The following is a 23612-nucleotide window of genomic DNA, read 5'->3' as shown; positions in this document are numbered from 1 at the left end:
ATTTATGCACCCAATATAGGAGCACCTCAATACATAAGGCAAATACTAACAACCATAAAAGGGGAAATCAACAGTAACACAATCATAGTAGGGGCCTTTAACACCCCACTTTCACCAAAGGACAGATCATCCAAAATGAAAATAAACAAGGAAACACAAGCTTTAAATGATACATTAAACAAGATGGACTTAATTGATATTTATAGGACATTCCATCCAAAAACAACAGAATACACATTCTTCTCAAGTGTTCATGGAACATTCTCCAGGATAGATCATATCTTGGGTCACAAATCAAGCCTTGCTAAATTTAATTGAAATCGTATCAAGTATCTTTTCTGACAAAAACACTATGAGACTAGATATCAATTACAGGAAAAGATCTGTAAAAAATACAAACACATGGAGGCTAAACAATACACTACTAAATAACCAAGAGGTCACTGAAGAAATCAAAGAGGAAATCAAAAAATACCTAGAAACAAATGACAATAAAAACACGACGACCGACAACCTATGGGATGCAACAAAAGCAGTTCTAAGAGGGAAGTTTAGAGCAATACAATTCTACCTTAAGAAACAAGAAACAACTCAAATAAACAGTCTAACCTTACACCTAAAGCAATTAGAGAAAGAAGGACAAAAAACCCCCCAAAGTTAGCAGAAGCAAAGAAATCTTAAAGATCAGATCAGAAATAAATGAAAAAGAAATGAAGGAAATGATAGCAAAGTTCAATCAAACTAAAAGCTGGTTCTTTGAGAAGATAAACAAAATTGATAAACCATTAGCCAGACTCATCGAGAAAAGAAGGGAGAAGACTCAAATCAATAGAATTAGAAATGTAAAAGGAGAAGTAACAACTGACACTGCAGAAATACAAAGGATCATGAGAGATTACTACAAGCAACTCTATGCCAATAAAATGGACAACTGAAAGAAATGGACAAATTCTTAGAAACGCACAACCTTCCGAGACTGAACCAGGAAGAAATAGAAAATATGAACAGACCAATCACAAGCACTGAAATTGAAACTGTGATTAAAAATCTTCCAACAAACAAAAACCCAGGACCAGATGGCTTCCCGGGCGAACTCTATCAAACATTCAGAGAAGAGCTAACACCTATCCTTCTCAAACTCTTCCAAAATATAGCAGAGGGAGGAATGCTCCCAAACTCATTCAAGAAGCCACCATCACCCTGATACCAAAACCAGACAAAGATGTCACAAAGAAAGAAAACTACAGGCCAATATCACTGATGAACATAGATGCAAATATCCTCAACAAAACACTAGCAAACAGAATCCAGTAGCACATTAAAAGGATTATACACCATGACCAAGTGAGGTTTATCCCAGGAATGCAAGGATTCTTCAATATACGCAAATCAGTCAATGTGATAACACCATATTAACAAATCGAAGAACAAAAAGCATATGATCATCTCAATAGATGCAGAGAAAGCTTTCAACAAAATTCAATACCCATTTATGATAAAAACCATCCAGAAAGTAGGCATAGAGGGAACTTTCCTCAATATAATAAAGGCCATATATGACAAACCCACAGCCAACATTGTTCTCAATGGTGAAAAATTGAAACCGTTTCCTCTAAGATCAGGAACATGATAAGGTTTCCCACTCTCACCACTACTATTCAACACAGTTTTGGAAGTTTCAGCCACAGCAAGCAGAGAAGAAAAAGAAATAAAAGGAGTGCAAATTGGAAAAGAAGAAGGAAAGCTGTCACTGTTTGCAGATGACATGATACTATACATAGAGAATCCTAAAGATGCTACTATAAAACTACTAGAGCTAATCAATGAATTTGGTAAAGTAGCAGGATACAAAATTAATGCACAGAAATCTCTTGCATTCCTATACACTAATGATGAAAAATCTGAAAGTGAAATTACGAAAACACTCCCATTTACCACTGCAACAAAAAGAATAAAATATCTAGGAATAAACCTACCTAAGGAGACAGAAGACCTGTATGCAGAAAATTATAAGACACCGATGAAAGAAATTAAAGATGATACAAATAGATGGACAGATATACCATGTTCTTGGATTGGAAGAATCAACAATGTGAAAATGACTGTACTGCCCAAAGCAATCTACAGATTCAATGCAATCCCTATCAAAATACCACTGGCACTTTTCACAGAACTAGAACAAAAAATTTCACAATTCGTGTGGAAACACAAAAGACCCCGAATAGCCAAAGCTATCTTGAGAAAGAAAAACAGAGCTGGAGGAATCAGGCTCCCTGACTTCAGACTATCCTACAAAGCTACAGTAATCAAGACAGTATGGTACTGGCATAAAAACAGAAATATAGATCAATGGAACAGGATAGAAAGAGAGATAAACCCACATACATATGGTCACCTTATCTTTGATAAAGGAGGTAAGAATATACAGTGGAGAAAAGACAGCCTCTTCAATAACTGGTGCTGGGAAAACTGGACAGTTACATTTACAAATATGAAGTTAAAACACTGCTGAACACCATACACAAAAATAAACTCAAAAAAAGGAAAACATAGGAAGAACACTCTATGACATAAATCACAGCAAGACCCTTTTTGACCCACCTCCTAGATAAATGGAAATAAAAACAAAAATAAACAAGTGGGACCTAATGAAACTTAAATGCTTTTGCACAGCAAAGGAAACCATAAAAAAGATGAAAAGACAACCCTCAGAATGGCAGAAAATATTTGCAAAGGAATCAACGGACAAAGGATTAATCTTCAAAATATATAAAGAGCTCAAGCAGCTCAATATTAAAAAAAACAAACAACCCAATCCAAAAATGGGCAGAACATCTAAATAGACATTTCTCCAAAGAAGACATACAGATGACCAAGAAGCACATGAAAACCTGCTCAACATCACTAATTTTTAGAGAAATGCAAATCAAAACTACAATGAGGTATCACCTCACACCAGTCAGAATCGGCATCATCAGAAAATCTACAAACAACAAATGCTGGAGAGGGTGTGGAGAAAAGGGAACCCTCTTGCACTGTTGGTGCGAATGTAAATTGATACAGCCACTGTGGAGAACAGTACGGAGGTTCCTTAAAAAACTAAAAATAGGGCTTCTCTGGTGGCGCAGTGGTTGAGAGTCCACCTGCCGATGCAGGGGACACGGGTTCGTGCCCTGGTCCGGGAAAATTCCACATGCCGCGGAGCGGCTAGGCCCGTGAGCCATGGCCGCTGAGCCTGCGCATCCGGAGCCTGTGCTCTGCAACGGGAGAGGCCACAACAGTGAGAGGCCCGGGTACCGCAAAAACAAAAAAACAAAAAAACCCCGAAAAACAGAACTACCATACGACCCAGCAATCCCACTACTGGGCATATACCCTGAGAAAACCATAATTCAAAAAGAGATATGTACCACAATGTTCATTGCAGTTCTATTTACAATAGCCAGGACATGGAAGCAACCTAATTGCCCATCGGCAGATGAATGGATAAAGAAGATGTGGCACATATATACAATGGAATGTTAGTCAGCCATTAAACGGAACGAAACTGAGTTATTTGTAGTGATGTGGATGGACCTAGAGACTGTCATACAGAGTGAAGTATGACAGAAAGAGAAAAACAAATACCATATGCTAACACATATATATGGAATCTAAAGAAAAAAAAATGGTCATGAAGAACCTAGGGGCAAGACAGGAATAAAGACACAGACCTACCAGAGAATGGACTTGAGAATATGGGGAGGGGGAAGGGGGGAAAAAAAAACCCAAAACCAAAGTCTAAAACTTGATAAAAATTTCCTACATGAAAAAGCTTTAGCAAAGAACAGAAACATGCAAGTTTTGGTAATGGTAAATAGTAAAATGAACATGTTAGAAAGAGAACAGAGAGTCAGAAGGTATGAATTTCATCTCAGTTTTCACTGGATACAAGGTTACTTCTGACCTCTTGCAGATTACTTAAATTTTATTTCTTGCAGTTTTCTATTTCACAGGGTTTTGGGGAGGATGAAATGATCTTACAGGAAGCACTTTCAAGAATATAAAACACTATACAGACATAGGATTTCAGTTGTGCATGATTATTTCAATTATTTCTTTATGTAAAAACATCAATTTCTCAAATTTGCTTTAATTATTAAAACTTTCAAACATCCTGGGTAGTAACACTAAATGTCAAGCATTTGCAGTGTGGTGGATGCGATTTAAAATTGGTGCTAATGCTTAACTCAATTTGTGGTTTCTGTTCTGTGCAAGCATTCAATTTCCTTTTCCTCTTTTTTTTCTTGCAACTTTTCCCTATTGTTTCTTCCTTAATAATGCTTATATATTTTGAGGGCTAATACAGAGTTGTTTCCATAGATACCTACTCAAGACTAATAAAGGTATTTTCTAAACCAATTTGATACTTTCAACTTTGTTTTGAATAAATACAGGGTTTGTTTCCCTTTATTTCAGTAACACTAAGAAATGGTTTCTAATGTCTTTAATATAGATTTAGTTTTACTTTCTAGTGGACCTACGATTTCTACATTTTTCCATGGAATAAGTATTAAACTATAAATACAACCATTGTCTGAGCCATGCTCTGAGCCTTATATAATTACATGTTATTGGAATAAATTTCTTAGACCATATAATAAGAAATGTTTACATATATTAGTTTAAAACATCGAGAGAAAGATTTCCTCATCTTTTTAAATAATATCCCTCCATTTGTTACTGTGCCCCCCCCCCACTAAAATATCCCTCCATTTGTTACTGTGCACCCCCCCCCCACAGAGCAGCTGTAAAGAGAAAGGCAGGTAAATGTATGACAACAACACAATTTATAGATTTATATAATAAAACCCAAAGAAACTAGAAAATTACTACACCTTCTATTTAATGATAGAAAAGGCAGTATAACTATTGATATATAAAAATTCTATAGCAAATAGTGTGTTAAATCCATGAAGACAATAAATTTACCTAAGAAAACTGTTCAGAACATGCATTTTTAAGCTCTTATTCAACCACTGCTTTAAATAATCAAATTAGAAATTAAAATTTTAAAACAAATTAAATGATTTTACTCTTAGAAAACGGGTCAAGAATCATGATTGTTGCTAATGATTAATTCATAATTTTTTATGTATGTCTTTTAAAGCTCAGAGACCAGTTGAAGTGACTTTATTTACTTACTTACTGGACAGCAGCTCAGAACATCTAGAATTTCTAGAACATCTAGAAGCATTCAGAACTTCTGCTAAAATACTTGAAAATAAAAGAATATTGTTTCTAGTTTCTCTCCACTCCTTAACTAATTCTCTCTCACCACCCATCTTTTTTTGGTCTCATTATTTTCGGCATGACTTCCCTTCTTAAAAATTTATTTATAATTAGAAATGTATGCCATTAAAATAATACCTTCTAAAAATCTATAGTCATATTATGTACAGTTTTTCTGATTCTAAAAGATTCCCATCCCTTTCCTCAAAACTTAAAAAAACAAAATTCCAATTTCTTGGATTTTTGAACTCTTATATATATATTCTCTAACAGAAGACCGCAGATATATGGACAAAAAATAGCCTCCCTCATAAGCTGTCAAATCATTATATAGTAAAAACCTCAGTCAGTCAGTGGTTCTGATACTCAAAGCCTAAAAATCAACTGAATCAAAAAATTCATGTTTACTGAAAGAAAAATACATAGTACTTTCTCTCTTACGTTATGAGTTAAACAATGTTTTTAAGATATTAAGACTTGTTGGACATAATATGCATATAATCCCATAGATGTGCTAAGACTTCCAGGGTTTTTCATTGATAAAGAGTTCTATTAGTATTATCCTGGAGGGCAGGGATCTCTCTTACTCAGCTGTTTCTTATAATAGTTCTTGGTACCTAGAGAGCACTTAATGATAATTCTTGGTACCTAGAGAGTGCTTAATGTGTACAGAAAATAGAAGTTGGCCAGAATAATATTAGTAGCTAGCAAACGTAGCTAGCTATTCATTGTGCTAATATCAGGTATCTAGGAGCACTTCCAGTAGAACTGTAGGGTACAGAGGAAAGAGTAGCATTCTATGTTAGTAACTGTGTTGACTGATATACTTAAGTTATATACAGAGAAACAGAAAACACTGCTGAATGAGATGAGAAAGGACTAGAAGGGCCTAGAAGGGACTAGGTTTGGGGAAACTAAAAATACTCATTAAAAAACAGAAAATATGTTGTAAATAGTAATTAAATTTGACAGTTTAGTTCACCTAAAAGTGATCTATTCTTAACTTCTCATTAATAACTTAGCTATTTTACCTTTATCATATTACATGGCGTTTCATTGTTTTTACTGGTCAGATATAAAATGGCCCAGGAATTAATATATGTTCCAATAATATTTTGCAATGTTCTGAGACTGTAAAAATTATTTAATATGTATCACATCTAACTTACATTATAAACTTCAGGGTTAGACTTTTAGGTAAGAGACAATGGTATAGTTTAAAGATTTTAATTTCAGTTTCTGATGTCATACATTTTCTTATAGTGACAGATGTTATTACTATGGTTAAGTGATAATGACAAAATCTATTCAAGAAGTTATTATTAACCATTAGGAATTACTCTTTTCTTTTCTCCCTTTATTCCTCCATAATTATCATCTTTCTTTTCTGACTCCATAGAAATAGTGGATAGATATGTTTTTTAGAAACTTTTTTTTCCTTTCAATGATAACCTATGTTTTCCCATCCTAGAAAATATGTAATAGTTACAAGTAATCAAGCTTAATAGCAATGACATACTCAGCTTCCTTAGTTGTATCAAAGTGTATTAAATGAAGTTTCATTTTGCTATTCTTAACAGAATATTCTTTACTATCATATTAGTGACATCTACTGCTAACAAAGTGTGATCCTTCCAAGGACAAACAGTTCGGGAATTCATGAGTAGCTAACAGGCAGAACTGACTAATGGAGTTGCAGCACATTTATACAAAATGGAGATGACAAAATTAATCAAAACTATTAAATTTAGTAGAGATTTTGCATATCTTTATGACATGGCTACCCTCTTTTTTGGTGCTGCCTCTGCTCTATCACTACCAAATGACCTCAGCATTGTAGGACATTAAAACTGGATGCTCTAACGGTCTGCCATTCTTGTTCTATTTCCTGCTGTCAAATTCCTAGCTCCAGCCAGTCTTTTCAACTGCCTTCTACAGGTTGCTCTTACTCAGGAATTAGAAACAAACCAGAAAGCCAGTAAAGGTAGTTCCAGTTTGGAAAAAAGTGGAGAATCAGTTCACATTTTAAGATTCATTAACATACAATCATCTCAAGGGCTTTCACATCCAATTTTCTTAATTTGGGCACTGATTGGTTGATCAGAGTTGGCTGTATATTTACCTTGATATTTATAAAGAGTGTGATTTTCCCTTTTATTTTATTTAAAGGAAATCAACAGAAGTAACAACAGGGAGGTCAGTCATTAGCTTTCTTATGGCAAACAGCAATATTCCACTACTTCAATAATTTCTCTTCCGTCAAAATATTTAATATGATTACTGCAAATACATAAAAGTCATGGATCAAAGATGCTCTGCACCTTATTGGTTCATCCTAGCTTTGTAAGCCCGAATTTTATAATTTGAATTATTAGTATGACTAGATGTCCCTTTAATTCATCCCCAAATGAGTAAGGTTTTGTGGTAATTTCTATGTTTTGTTTTCTATTTTCAGAATACTGTCATTTTTGTTTGACTTAGAAGATTACTTTCTTGTCCTGCAAAACGTGAGTATAATTTGTTCATTCATTCTTAAATGTGTTTAGAAAACACACTGATAAATAAATTCTATAGGTGTTAAGCAATTACGTGGTAGTAATCATTTGATATCAGTCTTGGCATTAATAACTTTCAGGATCACTGAGATTCAAGTTTACTAAATTGTAAATGGGTCAAAACACAACATACAAGCCCCCAAATACCGCTCTGTACTGTCTGTCACTTCAATCCTATTGTACGCTAAGCAGAAGAAGGCAGTGTGGGTTTCAAAGGGAAAACTAAATTGGCTGTCGCGAATTTCCCATACACATTCAGGTGAGGATTTTAAATGTACAAAAAGGGATGGTTCTCTTTGATATTGAAACCTAACATTTTTTTACATTAGTAATTATGGCTGAGTAATATTCTATTGTATATATGTACCACATCTTCTTTATCCATAAGTCAAAGAAAGACAAATACCATATGATATTGCTTATATGTGCAATCTTAAAAAAATGGTACAAATGAACTTATTTACAAAACAGAAATAGAGTCACAGACGTAGAAAACAAACTTACTGTTACCAAGGGGGAAGGCGGGGAGGGATAAATTGGGAGACTGGGATTGACATATACACACTACTATATGTAAAATAGATAACTAATAAGAACCTAGTGTACAGCACAGGGAAGTCTACTAAATACCCTGTAATGACCATTATGGGAAAATAATCTAAAAAAGAGTGGATATATATATGTGTATAACTGACTCACTTTGCTGTACAGCAGAAACTAACACCACATTTTAAATCAACTATACTCCAATAAAAATTAATTTAAAAAATAAAAAAGAAAGCAAACATATTAGTAATTAAATGAGGCAAAAGAGATTATTTACACTTATATGAATTTAGACAAATTTATTAACATATTGAAGAGACATATTTTTGATGAATCCCTTATGCTAACAGCCTACATTAAAGGCCAAAATAGTTATGATTTAGTAAATCATCACAAAATAATAAAAATTATACTTCTAATGAATAAAAAAATTTATACTTATCAATTTACAAAATTACTACTAATAATAAACTATAGTTCTCAAATGCATATCTTTATTTTTGCATAAATATATTTAAAAATAATAATATTACCATATGTAAAATGTTATAGTGTTTAAAATGCAGAATTTATGTGTTGATCCAAAAGTGCCACAGGAATTTGATAGATTGCTGAAAGGAAGGTGGGGGAGGCCGGGGTGGGAAGTGAAGGGATGTGATTTTCTCTTGTCTAGTTACTTATAACATATAGTGACACAAACAATTTTAAATAAAAAATGTTTCTTTTAAGGACATCTAAACACATGCAAATCTTCCTTACTAATATTACCAGGAAAATATTTTAAAGACCCTTCTTCTGCATAACATTTTATAATTTATGTTTAGTTGATATATGAAGTTTAGAGCATTTCAGTGTCATATGTAAGTAACTTAGGATATTTCTAAACTTAGAAAAAAAAATCCTTTTTCCCTTTCTTGAAGCAAAAGAGTAGTAGATCTGTTTTATCAAAATGTACTCACATCATTAGACAAGAAATTCTGTATGTATAGACTCGGTCTAAGGAAAGGGCATAGATTACTATCACTTCATCTTGTCTTGTTTTCCTTAAGCCATTTTCATTGCTTTCCTAGAAATACATGGCTGTTCAGTTAAGTGAGACTGTACATTCTACTACATCTTTGGTGAGTTGACATATTTAGGTATTTTTATTTTTCTATTATTTAAAATTCTTACACAATGTTATGGAATAAGCTAACATCAACTGAGTTGTTTTGTTTGTTTGTTTTGTTTTTGGTAAGAATAGTCTCTTTTCCAAGTGCTTTATAGAAATTTACTTATGCATAATTCTCATAACCCAATAGGGAGGAACGATTATCATTTCCACTTGAAAAAAGGGACGTTGAGCACAGGTAGCTTACAGTAGCTGTCTCCAGCTGCTCAGTTAGTGCCCAAGTCAGGCAGTCAAGTTCCATAGACTCCATGCTCTTAACCACGACCCCAAAGGTTACAGATGACGTCTTCATATGAAAAAAATTAAAAGCTAAGCTGTGATACGGCAGGATAAATGAATATCCTAGATGCAACAATGCAGTCAATGTTTTTTTAAAAATTATATTGGAAAAAAAGAATTAACCTAATGATTTATTTATTTAAGTGGTAAGTATTGCACTTAATAGAGCTAAATTAATACTTAGGAAAACACATTTTATTGAAATTTACCCTTGGTTCACCATCTGTTTCATCTGCTAATTTTGTTAAGCCCAATTTTACTAAAAAGTTTATAGACTATTTTAATACTAAAGACAAATATTTTATATATTTTTGATGTATTAAGTGCCCATATATTGACAATAGTCAATTAAATAAGACAAAACAAAATAGCCTGAGAACAGATTAAGAAAGGCAAACATAACCTTCAGGCTGGTTCTCTGTATTAATTCTCCAAATGTGCACTGTGTTTTATGTATAGAGCTGGTATGCAAACGCCAGCAGCAATCACAGTTATTATGAGCATCTACCATATTATTAGACACTGTTCTTAGTACCTTATGAGGACTGTCTCATGCATTCTCAGAAAAACAGTGTATTAGTTATTAACCCTATTTTACGAATCATAAATGGGTGATGAAAATAAGTAACATAAATTACCCCCTAAGTCACAAGGGTGGTAGATGAGAGGACCTGGGATACAAACTCAGGCCATCTGACCCCAGAGCCTGCAGAGAAGGTTCACTGAAGAGTTTCTTATTTGGCATACCCTAGATTGCAAGGCAAAGTGGTAGGCCCTGTGATAAATCGAAACATGCATATATGTGCTCTTGGGATTCAAAGGTGGGAAAGATTAAAATCCACTGAGAGAATGGTATGGTTAAATGAAAATGATAGTAAATTTAAGGGCAACCCACCCTATTTGAGTCTGTTAGTGTTTAATATTGGAGAGGTCATTTAGGATTGCATGACAAAGAACGTGACAGGCAGCAAAATCTGGATTCAATTCACTTGTAAATTCAGAGATACAAATGATTTTTGAACAGGAAAGTACTGTGATAGCCATCAGAGCTGTATTTAGGGAGACATCTGCCAGTGGTATCTAAAAAGGAATAGTATATATGGCTTATTGTGTTAGGTAATCTTACAAAATGAAGCATAAACAATAATTGATTGACTAAAACAAATTTTAATCATCAAAAACTATATGCAGAATTTTTTCATCCTAAGATTGCAGACATCATTGCTTGGCACAGTTACCTAATTTGATATCTGCAAAAGTAGACAGCAGAATATGTATTCTCATCAGCCAACATCTCTCTTTGACTCAGGATTAATTTTATTGGGCATGTGAGGATTACACCTCAGAAAGCAGCTGAGGTAAATATATCAACAAAAATTTTATCAACATAAAAATGCAGGTTACTTCATAACAGTTTTTCATTTAGATGTTATCATATTAGCCTTTGAGACAAATTTAATTAAAACCTTCCCATCTGAAAACTTCTGAAATTTTCTACTGTGAAAGTATTTGTGTCAAACCTACACTTAATAATATTGTAAACTTATTCCTTCTACTCAGAGGGATTAGAACAACATAACAAGTGTTTTTTGGGTTTTTTTTTTTTTTTATTTGGCCAAAACTATCCATGCTATTAAAATTCGATGGCATTGCTTGCCATCATTCAGCTTTATCTGGCTAAAATCCTTTAATTCCCCCACCCCTGCTGTTGGGAGCTCTAGGCTCATCACACTTAACCTCTGCCTAGGCTTCTCAGAAAAGAATTTGTTTCAGTCCATTCATGGTTTCAATAGTTGAGCAAGCCACACGCAACTGCACACTGGTCTTTTACCCTGAGCACACTAATCTGATTGTTTTTCCACTCTACAAACTCTGGGTCAACAATCAAGCTGCCGCCAGAAACTAATTAATTTGCAAACAGGCTTCTGTTTTCACAGAGGGAAAGCTTTTGAGAGCCATGTCAGAGAGGCCAGTCACACCATGGTTACACGCATTGTCATGGCATCCACTTCTCAGGGTAAATCTCTTGCTTGATGTCACTGCACACATGAACCCAGATTACTCAGTCAGCAGTAAATCCCTATTGAGGCCCACCAAGCTCTGAATGTAGTGACTCTAGAAGAGGAAATTGGTATAGACAGGCTCTGTATTCATTAAGCTGATGCTGAGACGAGAGAAAAATAATGTTAAGAACCAAGAGAAAAAAGAGAGCTGGCTATAATTTAAAGAATTTTCCAAGATATTGTCTCACTTTTATACATTTTCATCAGTTTTAATTTAAAAAGCAGAATTTTCTTTAGTAAATGTAATCATACCCTTAAATATTATTTTCTACTCTCACCATTCAACTATAAATTCTGAAATAAGTGGTTCAAAATTTGTGATTAATGTGCCATACTTGAGGGTTGTACTTTTTAGCCCATCATTAAAAAATGTTAAAATAGCATATCCTATTTTATTCAGCTACATTTTCTCAGAGGCCTGAAAAAAGAATCATGTTCCAAACATTGCCACTAGTGAGTTAATTTTTATTGCGAAGTTTTATTCATTTTTTTTCCTCATAAGTGCAAAGTAATTTCAAACAAAACTGGTTAAAAGTGATTATGGTCCTTAGATAAAATATGACACAGAAAATAGGCCCTCAGAAAAGAAGAGCAAGTAAAGGTATACTTTGGGAACTTTTTCTTTATGAGAAAAAGAGGGCATATTTAGTGAGTGTATTAAATTTATCATCATTTAGAGAGTAGAATAATTTCATGGTATGTATTTTTGGAAAAAATTGTATTTCTGGCAGGTGGGCATTCTTTATCAGCATGAAAATTTTTCTTGGTAATAGATTCATAAGGAAAAAACCATAACTAATAGGTTGTGTTTAGATATAGTTATGGATACTTATTTTAAACTATTACATATCCATGTTTCAGCATTATTTCACCAAAAATAACCAAAAATACGAACATTTTTATTTGTGACTCTATGCACTGATACTTCAGAACTGTTAACTAATTACTACAGAATGTAATTCATAGAATATGTAATTCAAAAGTTTAAAAAGACTCTATCTTTGTTGCTTCTTTCATAGAGGATGTTTGTGGTTGCTCTTGTTGTTTCAACTGAATGGTCACTCAACATCTATAATACTCATCTGCTCATGTAACCATAGAGTAAGGCTTCCAGAGGGCTTTTTTTCCTCAAGGTCAGCAAAATATTACTAACTTAAGTCAGAGAAATAGTTCAAAATGGCATCATTAATAAGTCTGACATTATGCCAAACTAGATGATTAATTTATTAAAAAAATCCAGTTAGATACTCTGATACAGTTCATGCCTTTAAAGATGGTAGAATTAAAATAGTATATCAAAAGAGTTATACAAGTGATTTAAGATTAGATATCTGGTACCATGCAGTATTAATTTGTGCTCTCAGAACTTATTTGCGGTTACATTTCTTGGTTCTATTTTCAAAAAAATGTATCTTGTGGAGAAATTTGAATCTTTAGAGAACATGAAATATCCTAGTGCATGACCACAGAGGAAGCTATGCTGATTCCAATAAGGGCAAGCCATCCTGGTATGAGTGTTACAAGTGAGAGGAAGTGGAATGATGACTCGCATACCATTTCAATTACAGGAAAAAAAGCAAGTGAGTTGGTCTATCCACAGGCACAATCCTTTTAGGAAATTCCACTAAAAGAAAACAGGTCTTCCTAAAATGAGTAGGAAGGTCTAACACTCTGGGCACTGTAATTAGGTCTGTTTGTGTGCACTGGGCCTTGGCTCTCTCAAGGATCCATGTGGTTTCATGTATTAAACCCAGCTCTGACTGCCCTTTCACCCTGACTCAAATATAATCACTCACAGAATGAGTCTGACAAAGCTTACTAAGCATGCTCCACCCAATGGAAGTGGGATAAAGGATACAGAAAAAACTCACATTTATTAAGTGCTTACTACATGCCAATCACTTGCTTAGTACTCTATATGCATTATCATGTAGTCGATTTTTTCACAACTCTAAGAGGTAGGTAGTATTATAAACCCATGAATAGGTACAAGGTCAAGGTAAAACAGTGTCTCACTCTGAAGACTATAGTCTTTCCTTCTATCATAGAGCATTCCAATGTTAGTCCAAGACATAAATAAACAATGTTAGAAATAGTGTCCATCAAATAAATGTGGGTTAGCTATCCATCTGCTCTAATGAATGACTAATATGTACAAGAACTAGGTGATACTTACACAATAAATGATAAGAAATCATTACTATAACAGCAGGGTAAACTTGGTTTTTTACTATGAATATACAGAGAGAAATTTTACCTAATTTTTACACTGTTAGTAAACCAAAATTAGAATTGAAGTTTAAAGCTATATAATATCAAGAGAATTTATGAAGCAAAAAGAAAAAAACAGCGAATTTTGGCACATCAGGTCAAACTCATACCAGTACATTTTCTGGAATCAAAAGTTGTTCTAACATCTAGCAATCTTAAACTAGGGGCTAGTGTAAAGGATGATTTTTAAAAAGCAGTTATGGAAAAAATCAATAGATTCCATCTCTCATGTTTCTTCATCTAAAAGTTTGTTACTTAATTCCTAATGTTTCCTGGTAAAATGAAACTGAATTTAAGCCTTTATTGCTACTATTATAAAAATGTAAACTTTAGTGAGTAATTATGAAAATAGTGAAATTCCATAAAAGTTAAGACATTTCAAGATCCAATTCTACACAACAGTTTTGTTTTTTATTTTTGTTTAGCAAGAACACAAATTAAAAGTCATCTGAAATAGGCCAATTAATTCTTCCAAAATAATTGAATTGGTTTGAATTGATTTGATAAAAGTAAAGTAAGTCCTGTGCCAAAATTAATTTCAATAGTCCAGGAGACCTTTCAAAAAGTACCTTGCCAAGTAATTTATTACTTCTGGCAGCACAACTGATTGTGTAGTCTATGCTGATGCCTCAAAATTCACTTATTTTATACATGCGTGTGTAAACATTATGTTTCCAATTTTGTTCTTCAGTGGTGTTTAATTTCAGGAGGCTTGTGAACCACACAGTCCCTTGGTTCTATCTCGTATGTGTCTGCATCCTCCACCTTGCCGCAGTTCTGGTTTCTGCACCCTGTCAAATGTAACCTTTGTGCTAATTTGGCAAAATCAGTTCTCACGTTTAGTGCTGAGAGACTGATAACTGAATTCTCAAATGAACTACACATTTGCAGAGATGAAATACAGAGCTGCGGACAATGACTGTTTTCCCACAGTGTAAATTATTCAGACTCAGCTGTCAACATGTGAGTGCGCAGCACAAAAGCAGCTTTAACTTGATGACTTTTTTCCTCCAAGGCCATGAAAATGAAATGGATACTATACTCTCCTTTATGTTATTCCATCTTCTAATGAGATTTTCTTTCTCATGGACAGTGAAAGCCTGTATGCCCTTTAGAGTTCTTAGTAGATCAAAGTCTCATTCTTGCTGAACAAAAAAACAAACTTTCCCCTTCTATATAAATATTTCCGTTTGAGAGCAGACCAGATAGCCATATTGAAAGAGGTTTTTTCCTACTAATTTTGAGTCCATACAAAGCCTAGGTTTAATAATTAACAGTGGATATTCCAAACTGTCCTCTGGGATTTTAGAGTTTGGGTCTTCAACGGCTTTACACAGAGAGCCTTACCGTGATCTCAGCTCAGCATTTTTCTTTTCCTTAGTGAGGCTTCTAATTTCTCAGATGGTCACCTGGGCACCATTCTACTTCCTCTACCCCCAGAGGTGGGTATTTGACTATATGTCCAGTCCCTTTTGATTACCACAGTGTTTGTACTCAATCATGAATTATTTTAGGCATCATCTGCATTTAAAGGACAGCAACTGGGAAGTAATGTCAAACTGGAGAAAATTGGGAGAGCAGGAAATGCAGGAAACTGGGAGAACAGACCCTTTTAAAGACAAAGGGCTAGTTAAGTGACAAATACCACAGGAGAGGTTGTCTAAATGGAGACTGATTAAAAAAAAACATAGGAAGTCATTAGTGGAGAAGCAGTTTCATGGGATCAAAGTCAGGTTGAAAATGGCTAAATCTGGTGAAAATGCTGAGAAAACAAGTTCCTAACCAGGCTATGGACTTAGACATCTAGAGACCTCGTGGTACACCATGATTAAAGGGAGAGTATGGATAGGGTAGACAAACATGTTTGCAGGTCAGGGAAGAAATCAGTGGTGAAGAAGAGATAAAAACAGCAAAAAGAGTAAATTGGGTAAATTTATGAAAAAAAATCAATGCAATTAAGAGCAAAGCAGTAGGGTCAAAGGTGGAAGTTAAGAGGCACATCATTTTCACTAATACATGAAAAATAACAGGACAATCAGAAATACTGTTACAGGAGGAATGAAATGCTGATTGAGGTAATTTGAGGTATGTTTTATGATTTAAATAGTCATTTTAGAATTGGGATATAGAAGAACAAAGACACACAGCTCATGGTCTCCTGAAATTTCAGCGAGGTTTTAGAGCATATTGTGATTGTTCTCTAACAAACCAGTGAAAGACAGAGGTGAAATGAATTTTGGGTACCCCCCCAGAAGTTCAGGAGAAGCAAGTGTGGCAGAAGTTCAAAGAGTGAGACAATCAAGCATCTTACTGAGTACATAGATGGACTGTAAGCCATGAGCTTCATCCTTATTAATGAGGCATGTAAAACCAAAGGAGAGTTCATGAATGCAAGATTAGAGACTGGGAAGCTTTATTTTATAGGACTGAAGGCAGATATAAATGGAGATCATTATTTAATAATAAAAAACAACCATGAAAATATGGTGGGGACGATTATAAAAAAATCTTTGGTGAATGCATAAATGAATAATCCAAAAAAAAACACCTCTACATGGAAGATTATATAAGGATTATTTGGTTCAAAATCTGAATGAAAATAGTATTTATTTATTTTTGGCATATAAATTTTATAATTTTCTCCTATGGTAAATTTATTTATGTATTAAAAAGAAAAAGAGAATTAAAAAAGTATCTGCCTTGCAAACTATAATATATTGAGTGGATAAGCAACAAAGTCCTACTGCATAGCACAGGGAACTATGTTCAATATCCTGTGATAAACCATAATGGAAAAGAATATGAAAAAGAATGTGTATATATATATATGTATGTATAATTGACTCAGTTTGGTGTACAGCAGAAATTAAAACAACATTGTAAATCAACTGTACTTCAATAAAATAAATTTTTTAAAAAAGTATCTGCTTCATCAAGTATGACGCTAGTGACTAAAGGTCAGGAAACTGGGTTCTTGCCCCAAAACTACTATTGGGTTAGATGTAATCTTAGATAAAATATTGATGTTAATTTCCCAACCTATAAAACAGGAGAAAGAATTTTAGGAAGATTAAAGGAGAATCAAATGAAATGATACAAAATCCTTTCAAAAACACTTTCAATGTAATGCTTTTAGCACAACAATTTTTTCAAACATTTAATAACTTATGCTCTCAAGGCCACATGAGAGGTGTGGAGGAAAAAAAATACTACATCATGAGATTTGTTGTGGTGTCCCTGGAAGACAAGACTGGTAAGTCATCTTATCTTTTTCCATTGCCTCCCTTCCGTAGCTCCAGCCCAGATCTATTTCTTTCCATAGTTAACTACTGAGAAACTTTAGTTTTGGCACAAAGCAAATATTTTCTTAAATTTTTAATCTCTCTTTTCTCTTTTTGTCCCACTTTCTCACACACACAGCCGTGAAGTCACCACCATGAGTTTATCTGCACACTAAATCTCAACTCATGCTGTTTGTACCGTATAAGGAAAGCTCTCCACTGACCTACTATAGATGCCCGTGTTTTGTGCCTGCATTCTGGCACGCACCACCTACCATTGAGCCACCTGGAATCGTGCTGCTCTGTCCTGATTGGGTGGTGGTGCCCAAGAGTTCGGAAGATAGCAAAGTCTCGCCCCATAAAATCAGCTGCCGTTCCAGAGTATAATTCTCCATCTGTGTTGTGACAAAATAAAACCACATACACATACTTTAATTCAATTGAGGCAAGAGAAACAAAACACACAAAATACAGGTTTCATGTTAAGACCACGCTAATGCTCTCTGCATCACTATGCAAAGCTACTTATGTTTATCCTGTGTCTTTGTTGAAGGGAGTATCTCACTACTCATTTAGCACTAACTCTGAAAAACTGAGTAAAGTATGATTCAGTGCACATTACTGAAACATGAACTTTTATATTTTCTATTATGACCAAAGACAAAGTACAAAACACAAATTATATGCGTCACATTGTCTGCTTTTATACGTTTCAATCTACTATGGTTCTAATATCTTTATTTTTTAGGGTAAAGTCTCATTGCAAAATCTTGCTTATAGTTTTGATTTTAATGGAAATTAACTTTCTAATACACTTCCTTTTTAGTGGGATCTAAATTAATGAGATTTTGCTATAATTTGGAGAAGACTAATATTTTCCTTGCCAAAAATTTTTCTTGCCTTTCATTTTTTAGTATATTAAGTGGGAAAAATGCTCTAACTTGGTATGAGCTATCATACAATCCAAAAACAAGTCCACCACATAGTTTCAGATATAACAGAAATGTGTTTGAAGAAGGGGGTATTTTGATAAACACAGGCCATAATCACTACAGCTCAAGATTCTGTTGTGCTTTGACTCATTTCTACTTAAGTTGAATTAACTCTAGGTCAGAGTTTAATAATGGGAGAATCATAATCAGAAGGTTGGAATAGAAAGGAAAAAGAAATAAGGAGAAAGAGAAGTTAATATTTACTGAATACCATTTGTGCTTGCAGGGTAGTCAGGTGCTGGCTTGACACTTTCAAATTATCTCATTTAGTTCTGTCAACAACCCCATGACGTAAATGTTATCCCTATTTTACAGCTCAAGAAACCCAAGGTTGCTCAGCTAATGACTAGGCAAGTCAAGGTGAAAGTTCAAACCCAGGCCTGTTTAACCCAAGCCTCTTATACTAAATATATACCATATCACCGTTCAATAAACTGAACTTTGTAAAAATGACGTTTTCTTTCCTTTAAACAAAAAGTGCCTCATATTATTCCATCCAGAAAATGCATTATTGCCTGCTTGCTTACAGTGAATTATCAGCAAAACAAAACAACAATAAATGTAACATTTTCTCCAAATAATCTACCATAATGACAGTAAAACCTATTATCTTGTTGATTATTTGGATATGCTAATGTTTCTGAATTCACTGACTCGAAAAATAGTCAGAAAACAAAGTAGGCATACATAAATTATAACTTAAAACATTTGTATACCACTATAATTTCCAAAGGACTTTCTTGTATATCAATCAGAAACTTTCTGTGCATCTTCAGTTATCAATACCTTTGGGAAAGTCTAATTAGTCTGATCCTTTATGTGTTATCTTTGTTCACACCCAAAATTCTCACTTGCAAATAAGGGGCTTTGAAACAAAAATAGACCTTTTCAGTGGTCCAAACTAAATTAATTCCTCTGGTAGAACCTCTGGTTCTCTCATGTGTTTGAAGGTACCAGGCTTTGGAAAACTTCCAAAGCAGTGCAGAATAGCTACATAGACAGAATCACTGAGAAACGCCAAGTTATAACTTTAAATATTAATAGAAAGACACCTTATCTTAGAGACTGAGTTTTTTAAAATTGATCACTTATTTTGAATTGTTGTGAATCAAGACAAATAAAAGTAATGGTCTGACAATGTATTAAGTACAAATTACTAGCTAAATGGATGGTACTCATATGACACCATAAATTGCCATATTATGGTATCTTTGGGATTCAAAAGCATCTTGTCTTCTCTTTACTTAATTAAAGATCAAGTTGCTCAAATCTGAGTTGCTCTCACCATAATATGCTACAATAATGTTCTATATGCCCACAAGGTAAAGAAATAACCCTTTTCGAAAGGCACAAAAACACTATGAACAAGCTATCTATAAGTTTCAAAGGTACTTTGAAACATTTTAATGCATATGGTCTACTTAATTTTAACCTATATTCAATCACTGTAACATTTTTATTAAGGTTGAAAGCTTATCTTTTTACAAATAATTGATTGATAGAAGTGATGAATTTTTAAACTTCAGGTGAATGAGAGAATGTTAGTTAAAAGCGTGTTGTGAAAGCAGCCTAAAATCTTCATGTCAATTTCAAATACTTTCATGTTGGAACACCTGTACAGGGTGACCTGTATCCTCTTTACCTTGAAAAATCAAAAGTATTAAATTACTAGTTGAACCTCATTGCCCCCTCAACCACGTTAGGTGATGAAAATCATGAAAGGCGAAAACAGAACAACCGAAAGGTGAAAACTGAGCAATTTCATATCAGACTGTAGCCAGACCATGCCTAACAGTAAGTATAATCAAAAATGGAAGAGTAAAGAATATCATCAGTTAATTGCTTTTTTCATTTAGCTTTTTCAGTGTGAGTAAAATTCATAATTACGGTTGCTATTATATGTAAACTCTGTTCCAGATAGAGTTGAAATAACGAAAACTGTAACCAAATAAACATTATTTGGATATTGATAGGTATTTGTTTCTCATATTCATTTGTTTAGCTGTTTTACAACATTCCCACATGAGGAAGGCAAAAAACAATATAAATGAAGGCAAAGGCAGAAACACTGATTTTCTGTCACTCAGAGAATGTAGAAGAGTTAGAAGAGTTCATCAGTAGAAGAGCTAGTGACTGAATTTATTACTAAAGACAGAATTTATAAAGAGTTGACTTAGAAACCAAAGGAAGGTTGTAGTTAAGGCACCAGTTGCCTCCAGTCATAGGAAATTACCTCCTACTCAAATATTATTTTTAGCAAAAGTCAACATGATATCTATGAGCTGGAGGGCACTAGATGATTAGGTGGGCATGAGGGCACATTCTCATGTTGTCAATGCTCAATATCACTAACTGTTCCTTTACACCAGGCCTTAGATCAGATTTTCTGCTCAGCTATCTATAGGGTTCTTATCCAGGATGACTCCTCCAGAAATTGTATGACGTATTTTTTATTTGGCCCAGCTGTATAGGTGGTAGAATATCCTACTCTTGCATTCTCTTTAAGCAGATATAAAATATCAACTCAGACTATATTTCATTTAATGTAATTGTGTATTCTACCCTGTATTAAAGACTTATTACATTCTTTGGCTATCTGAAATGACCCGACAATTTCTGAGTTTAGGGCTTCCCTGGTGGCACAATGGTTAAGAATCCTCCTGCCAATGCAGGGGACACAGGTTCGAGCCCTGGTCTGGGAAGATCCCACATGCCACGGAGCAACTCAGCCTGTGCACCACAAATACTGAGCCTGCACTCTAGAGCCTGTGAGCCACAACTATTGAGCCCATGTGCCACAATTACTGAAGCCCGCACGCCTAGAGCCCGTGCTCTGCAACAAGAGAAGCCACTGCAATGAGAAGCCCGCACACCGCAACGAAGAGTAGCCCCCACTCGCCGTGACTAGAGAAACCCCGTGTGCAGCAACGAAGACCCAACGCAGCCAGAAATAAATAAATAAAATAAATTTATTAAACAATATATATATATATCTGCGTTTAAGCAATTTACATACCTTAGTTGGCTTATATTTGGAGAACAAATATATTTTTTTATTTTGTTATAAAAGCCCACTTGCCAAACTTCTTTTGTATGTTCGAGGTCCTTTATGAAGTTATCAAATTATGCATGTTAATTTTCCAATTTTACGACCCTAAGTATACGTAAATGTTAGCTTACAATGATTCAAATTGCATTATGGCTAAGATACATACTTTTGGGTTTTCCCATATATACTAAGTTACTAGTGAAAGAAAATGTATCTGTCCAATTTTATTAAATTGATGGTAGAATAATATACTCAAGGAATTGTTATACACATCAAAAAGTGGTTGTGGATACTTTGTCCAACAAAGTTGTTAAGTCTTTCTACAAAAGTACCATATAGGCAGTTTGATGTCTCAAAAATAATACATCAGACTGAGATAAATTAGTGCTGACAGATGTAACTAACAAGCTAGAAACTGTCAAATATGAAAGTTGCTCTTTCATATTTGAGTACAGTGCCATTCTTTCTGAACTGTAAGCTTTCTTAACTGTCTCTAAGGAAAGCATTCTTTACTGAGATGAACAAAAAGTTTAGTGAACTGCATTTCCACCATGGCAGTGTTACCTGAGAAGCATGTGTTAAAAACACAAGTTCATATGTACTCTGTACTTTCTATTCACAGCTCAAAATGAAGTAAAAATGTGGCTTAGATCAGTTAATATATTGGATTACAATTCCTGAAAAGGGTGTGGTGAGAAGAAACAGAAGGTGGAAAAAAAAAAATTTCCTGATGAAATCACAGCATTACTAACACAGGTGTAAAGTGTATCATGGATGTGAGCAAAAATCAAACAAACCTAAAGACCAAGCCATTATGTTGTTAACACCTTAAGCAAATTCCACTCACAGCGTAGCAGAGTAATTAGAAACAGAGGGAAAAAAATATGTCTCTCAAACACACACACACACACACACACACACACACACACACACACCACCCCCCCCCCCCCCCGTCCCCCGACATGGCATGGATAAAAGCTACTTCTTGAGAGTGGAAGGGTATGGGAATACTTTTACATTTTCACATTTGTTAAGCAACCTTTTCTGTAACAATAAATATACTGGCTTTGTTAATTCTGTACTTTTAAAACTAACATTTTTTAAGTAGTTGTAAATGATACAAAATTAAAAATGTAAAATTTATACATTACCAAATCTCTCTCCTAGCCTCCCTACAAAAAACCTCTATTACCTGTTCCTCTTTTTTCAGTTTCTATTTCCAAATATATGCCAGAAATATGTACGTACCCAAATGTAGTATGCTATTACATTGTCTTATTTAATTCTCACAACAAACTAGTGGAATTTGCATAGCCATGCCATTTTACATACACAGAAACTGAGGCTCAGAGTGGTTCAAATAATTTCTCAATTATAGTTAATTAATTTGGGGAGTACCTTTAATACCAAGTGAGAGCATATTCTAATGTCAAATTATGTTCTCTCCTGACTCATGGCGGAATTATAGCATAGTTATAAAGAAGCAAGTAACCTCAATAAAGGAAGTCACAGCTTTTGAATTAAAATGGTGCTACAAATATTTTGAGGGGTTTTACCAGGTCTAGTATGGCCTGCTCATTTTTCTGTATCTTGCTATTCAACTGATCCAGAAATTAACTTAAGTTGGCTTTAATAATCTCCTCTGTCAATAAGCACTAAATATCTCTGAAAATTATTCAATTACTTTACAGTACTGGCTAGGTGAGATCTGGCCTTTCATTTAAAAGCTGTTTCTCTGAAATGCCTACCGTTCTTTTCCAGCCATACATCCTCTCCTTGACTCATGCAACTTCCCTCATTCTCTTTTCCTTTTCACAAACCTATACAACTGTTTCAAGGAAGTTCTAATATAAAACCAAAACTGCAGCGTTTCATATTCTTTGTGGACATTGTGTGGCTGCACGCCATATGAACTATGTAATACTTAGTTGTCATCATTCTTTCTCAGTGGAATATTAAAATAAATAAGCAAACCCCTACTGAGAAACATACCACAAAATAAAGCTGCTCTAGGCACACTTTTACATACTGCTTTTTTGAGGAATATCTATCTTTTTTTGTTCAGTATGCAATTTAAATAAGTACAGCCTGCAGGTTCAAACAAGATAGGACTCCTCCCCTTTGTTTAAGACAG

The 23612-nt window shown here is 34.3% G+C and overlaps 1 protein-coding gene across 1 annotated transcript in view; it reads right to left on the bottom strand.

Moving 5' to 3' along the window:
- Positions 1-23612, bottom strand: part of SEMA3A (semaphorin 3A) — a gene marked incomplete at its 3' end in the record, with an annotated part of 231758 nt that overhangs the window by 83769 nt on the left and 124377 nt on the right. Inside the window, exon 6 of the mRNA XM_082662278.1 lies at positions 17713-17832. Coding sequence (XP_082518404.1) covers positions 17713-17832 — 120 coding nt within the window. The remainder of the gene's footprint in view (positions 1-17712; positions 17833-23612) is intronic.

The sequence above is a fragment of the Grampus griseus genome (assembly GCF_964374135.1).
Source record: "Grampus griseus genome assembly, chromosome: 9".
NCBI classification, from domain to species: domain Eukaryota; kingdom Metazoa; phylum Chordata; class Mammalia; order Artiodactyla; family Delphinidae; genus Grampus; species Grampus griseus.
This window is presented reverse-complemented; position numbering and strand designations above follow the sequence as displayed.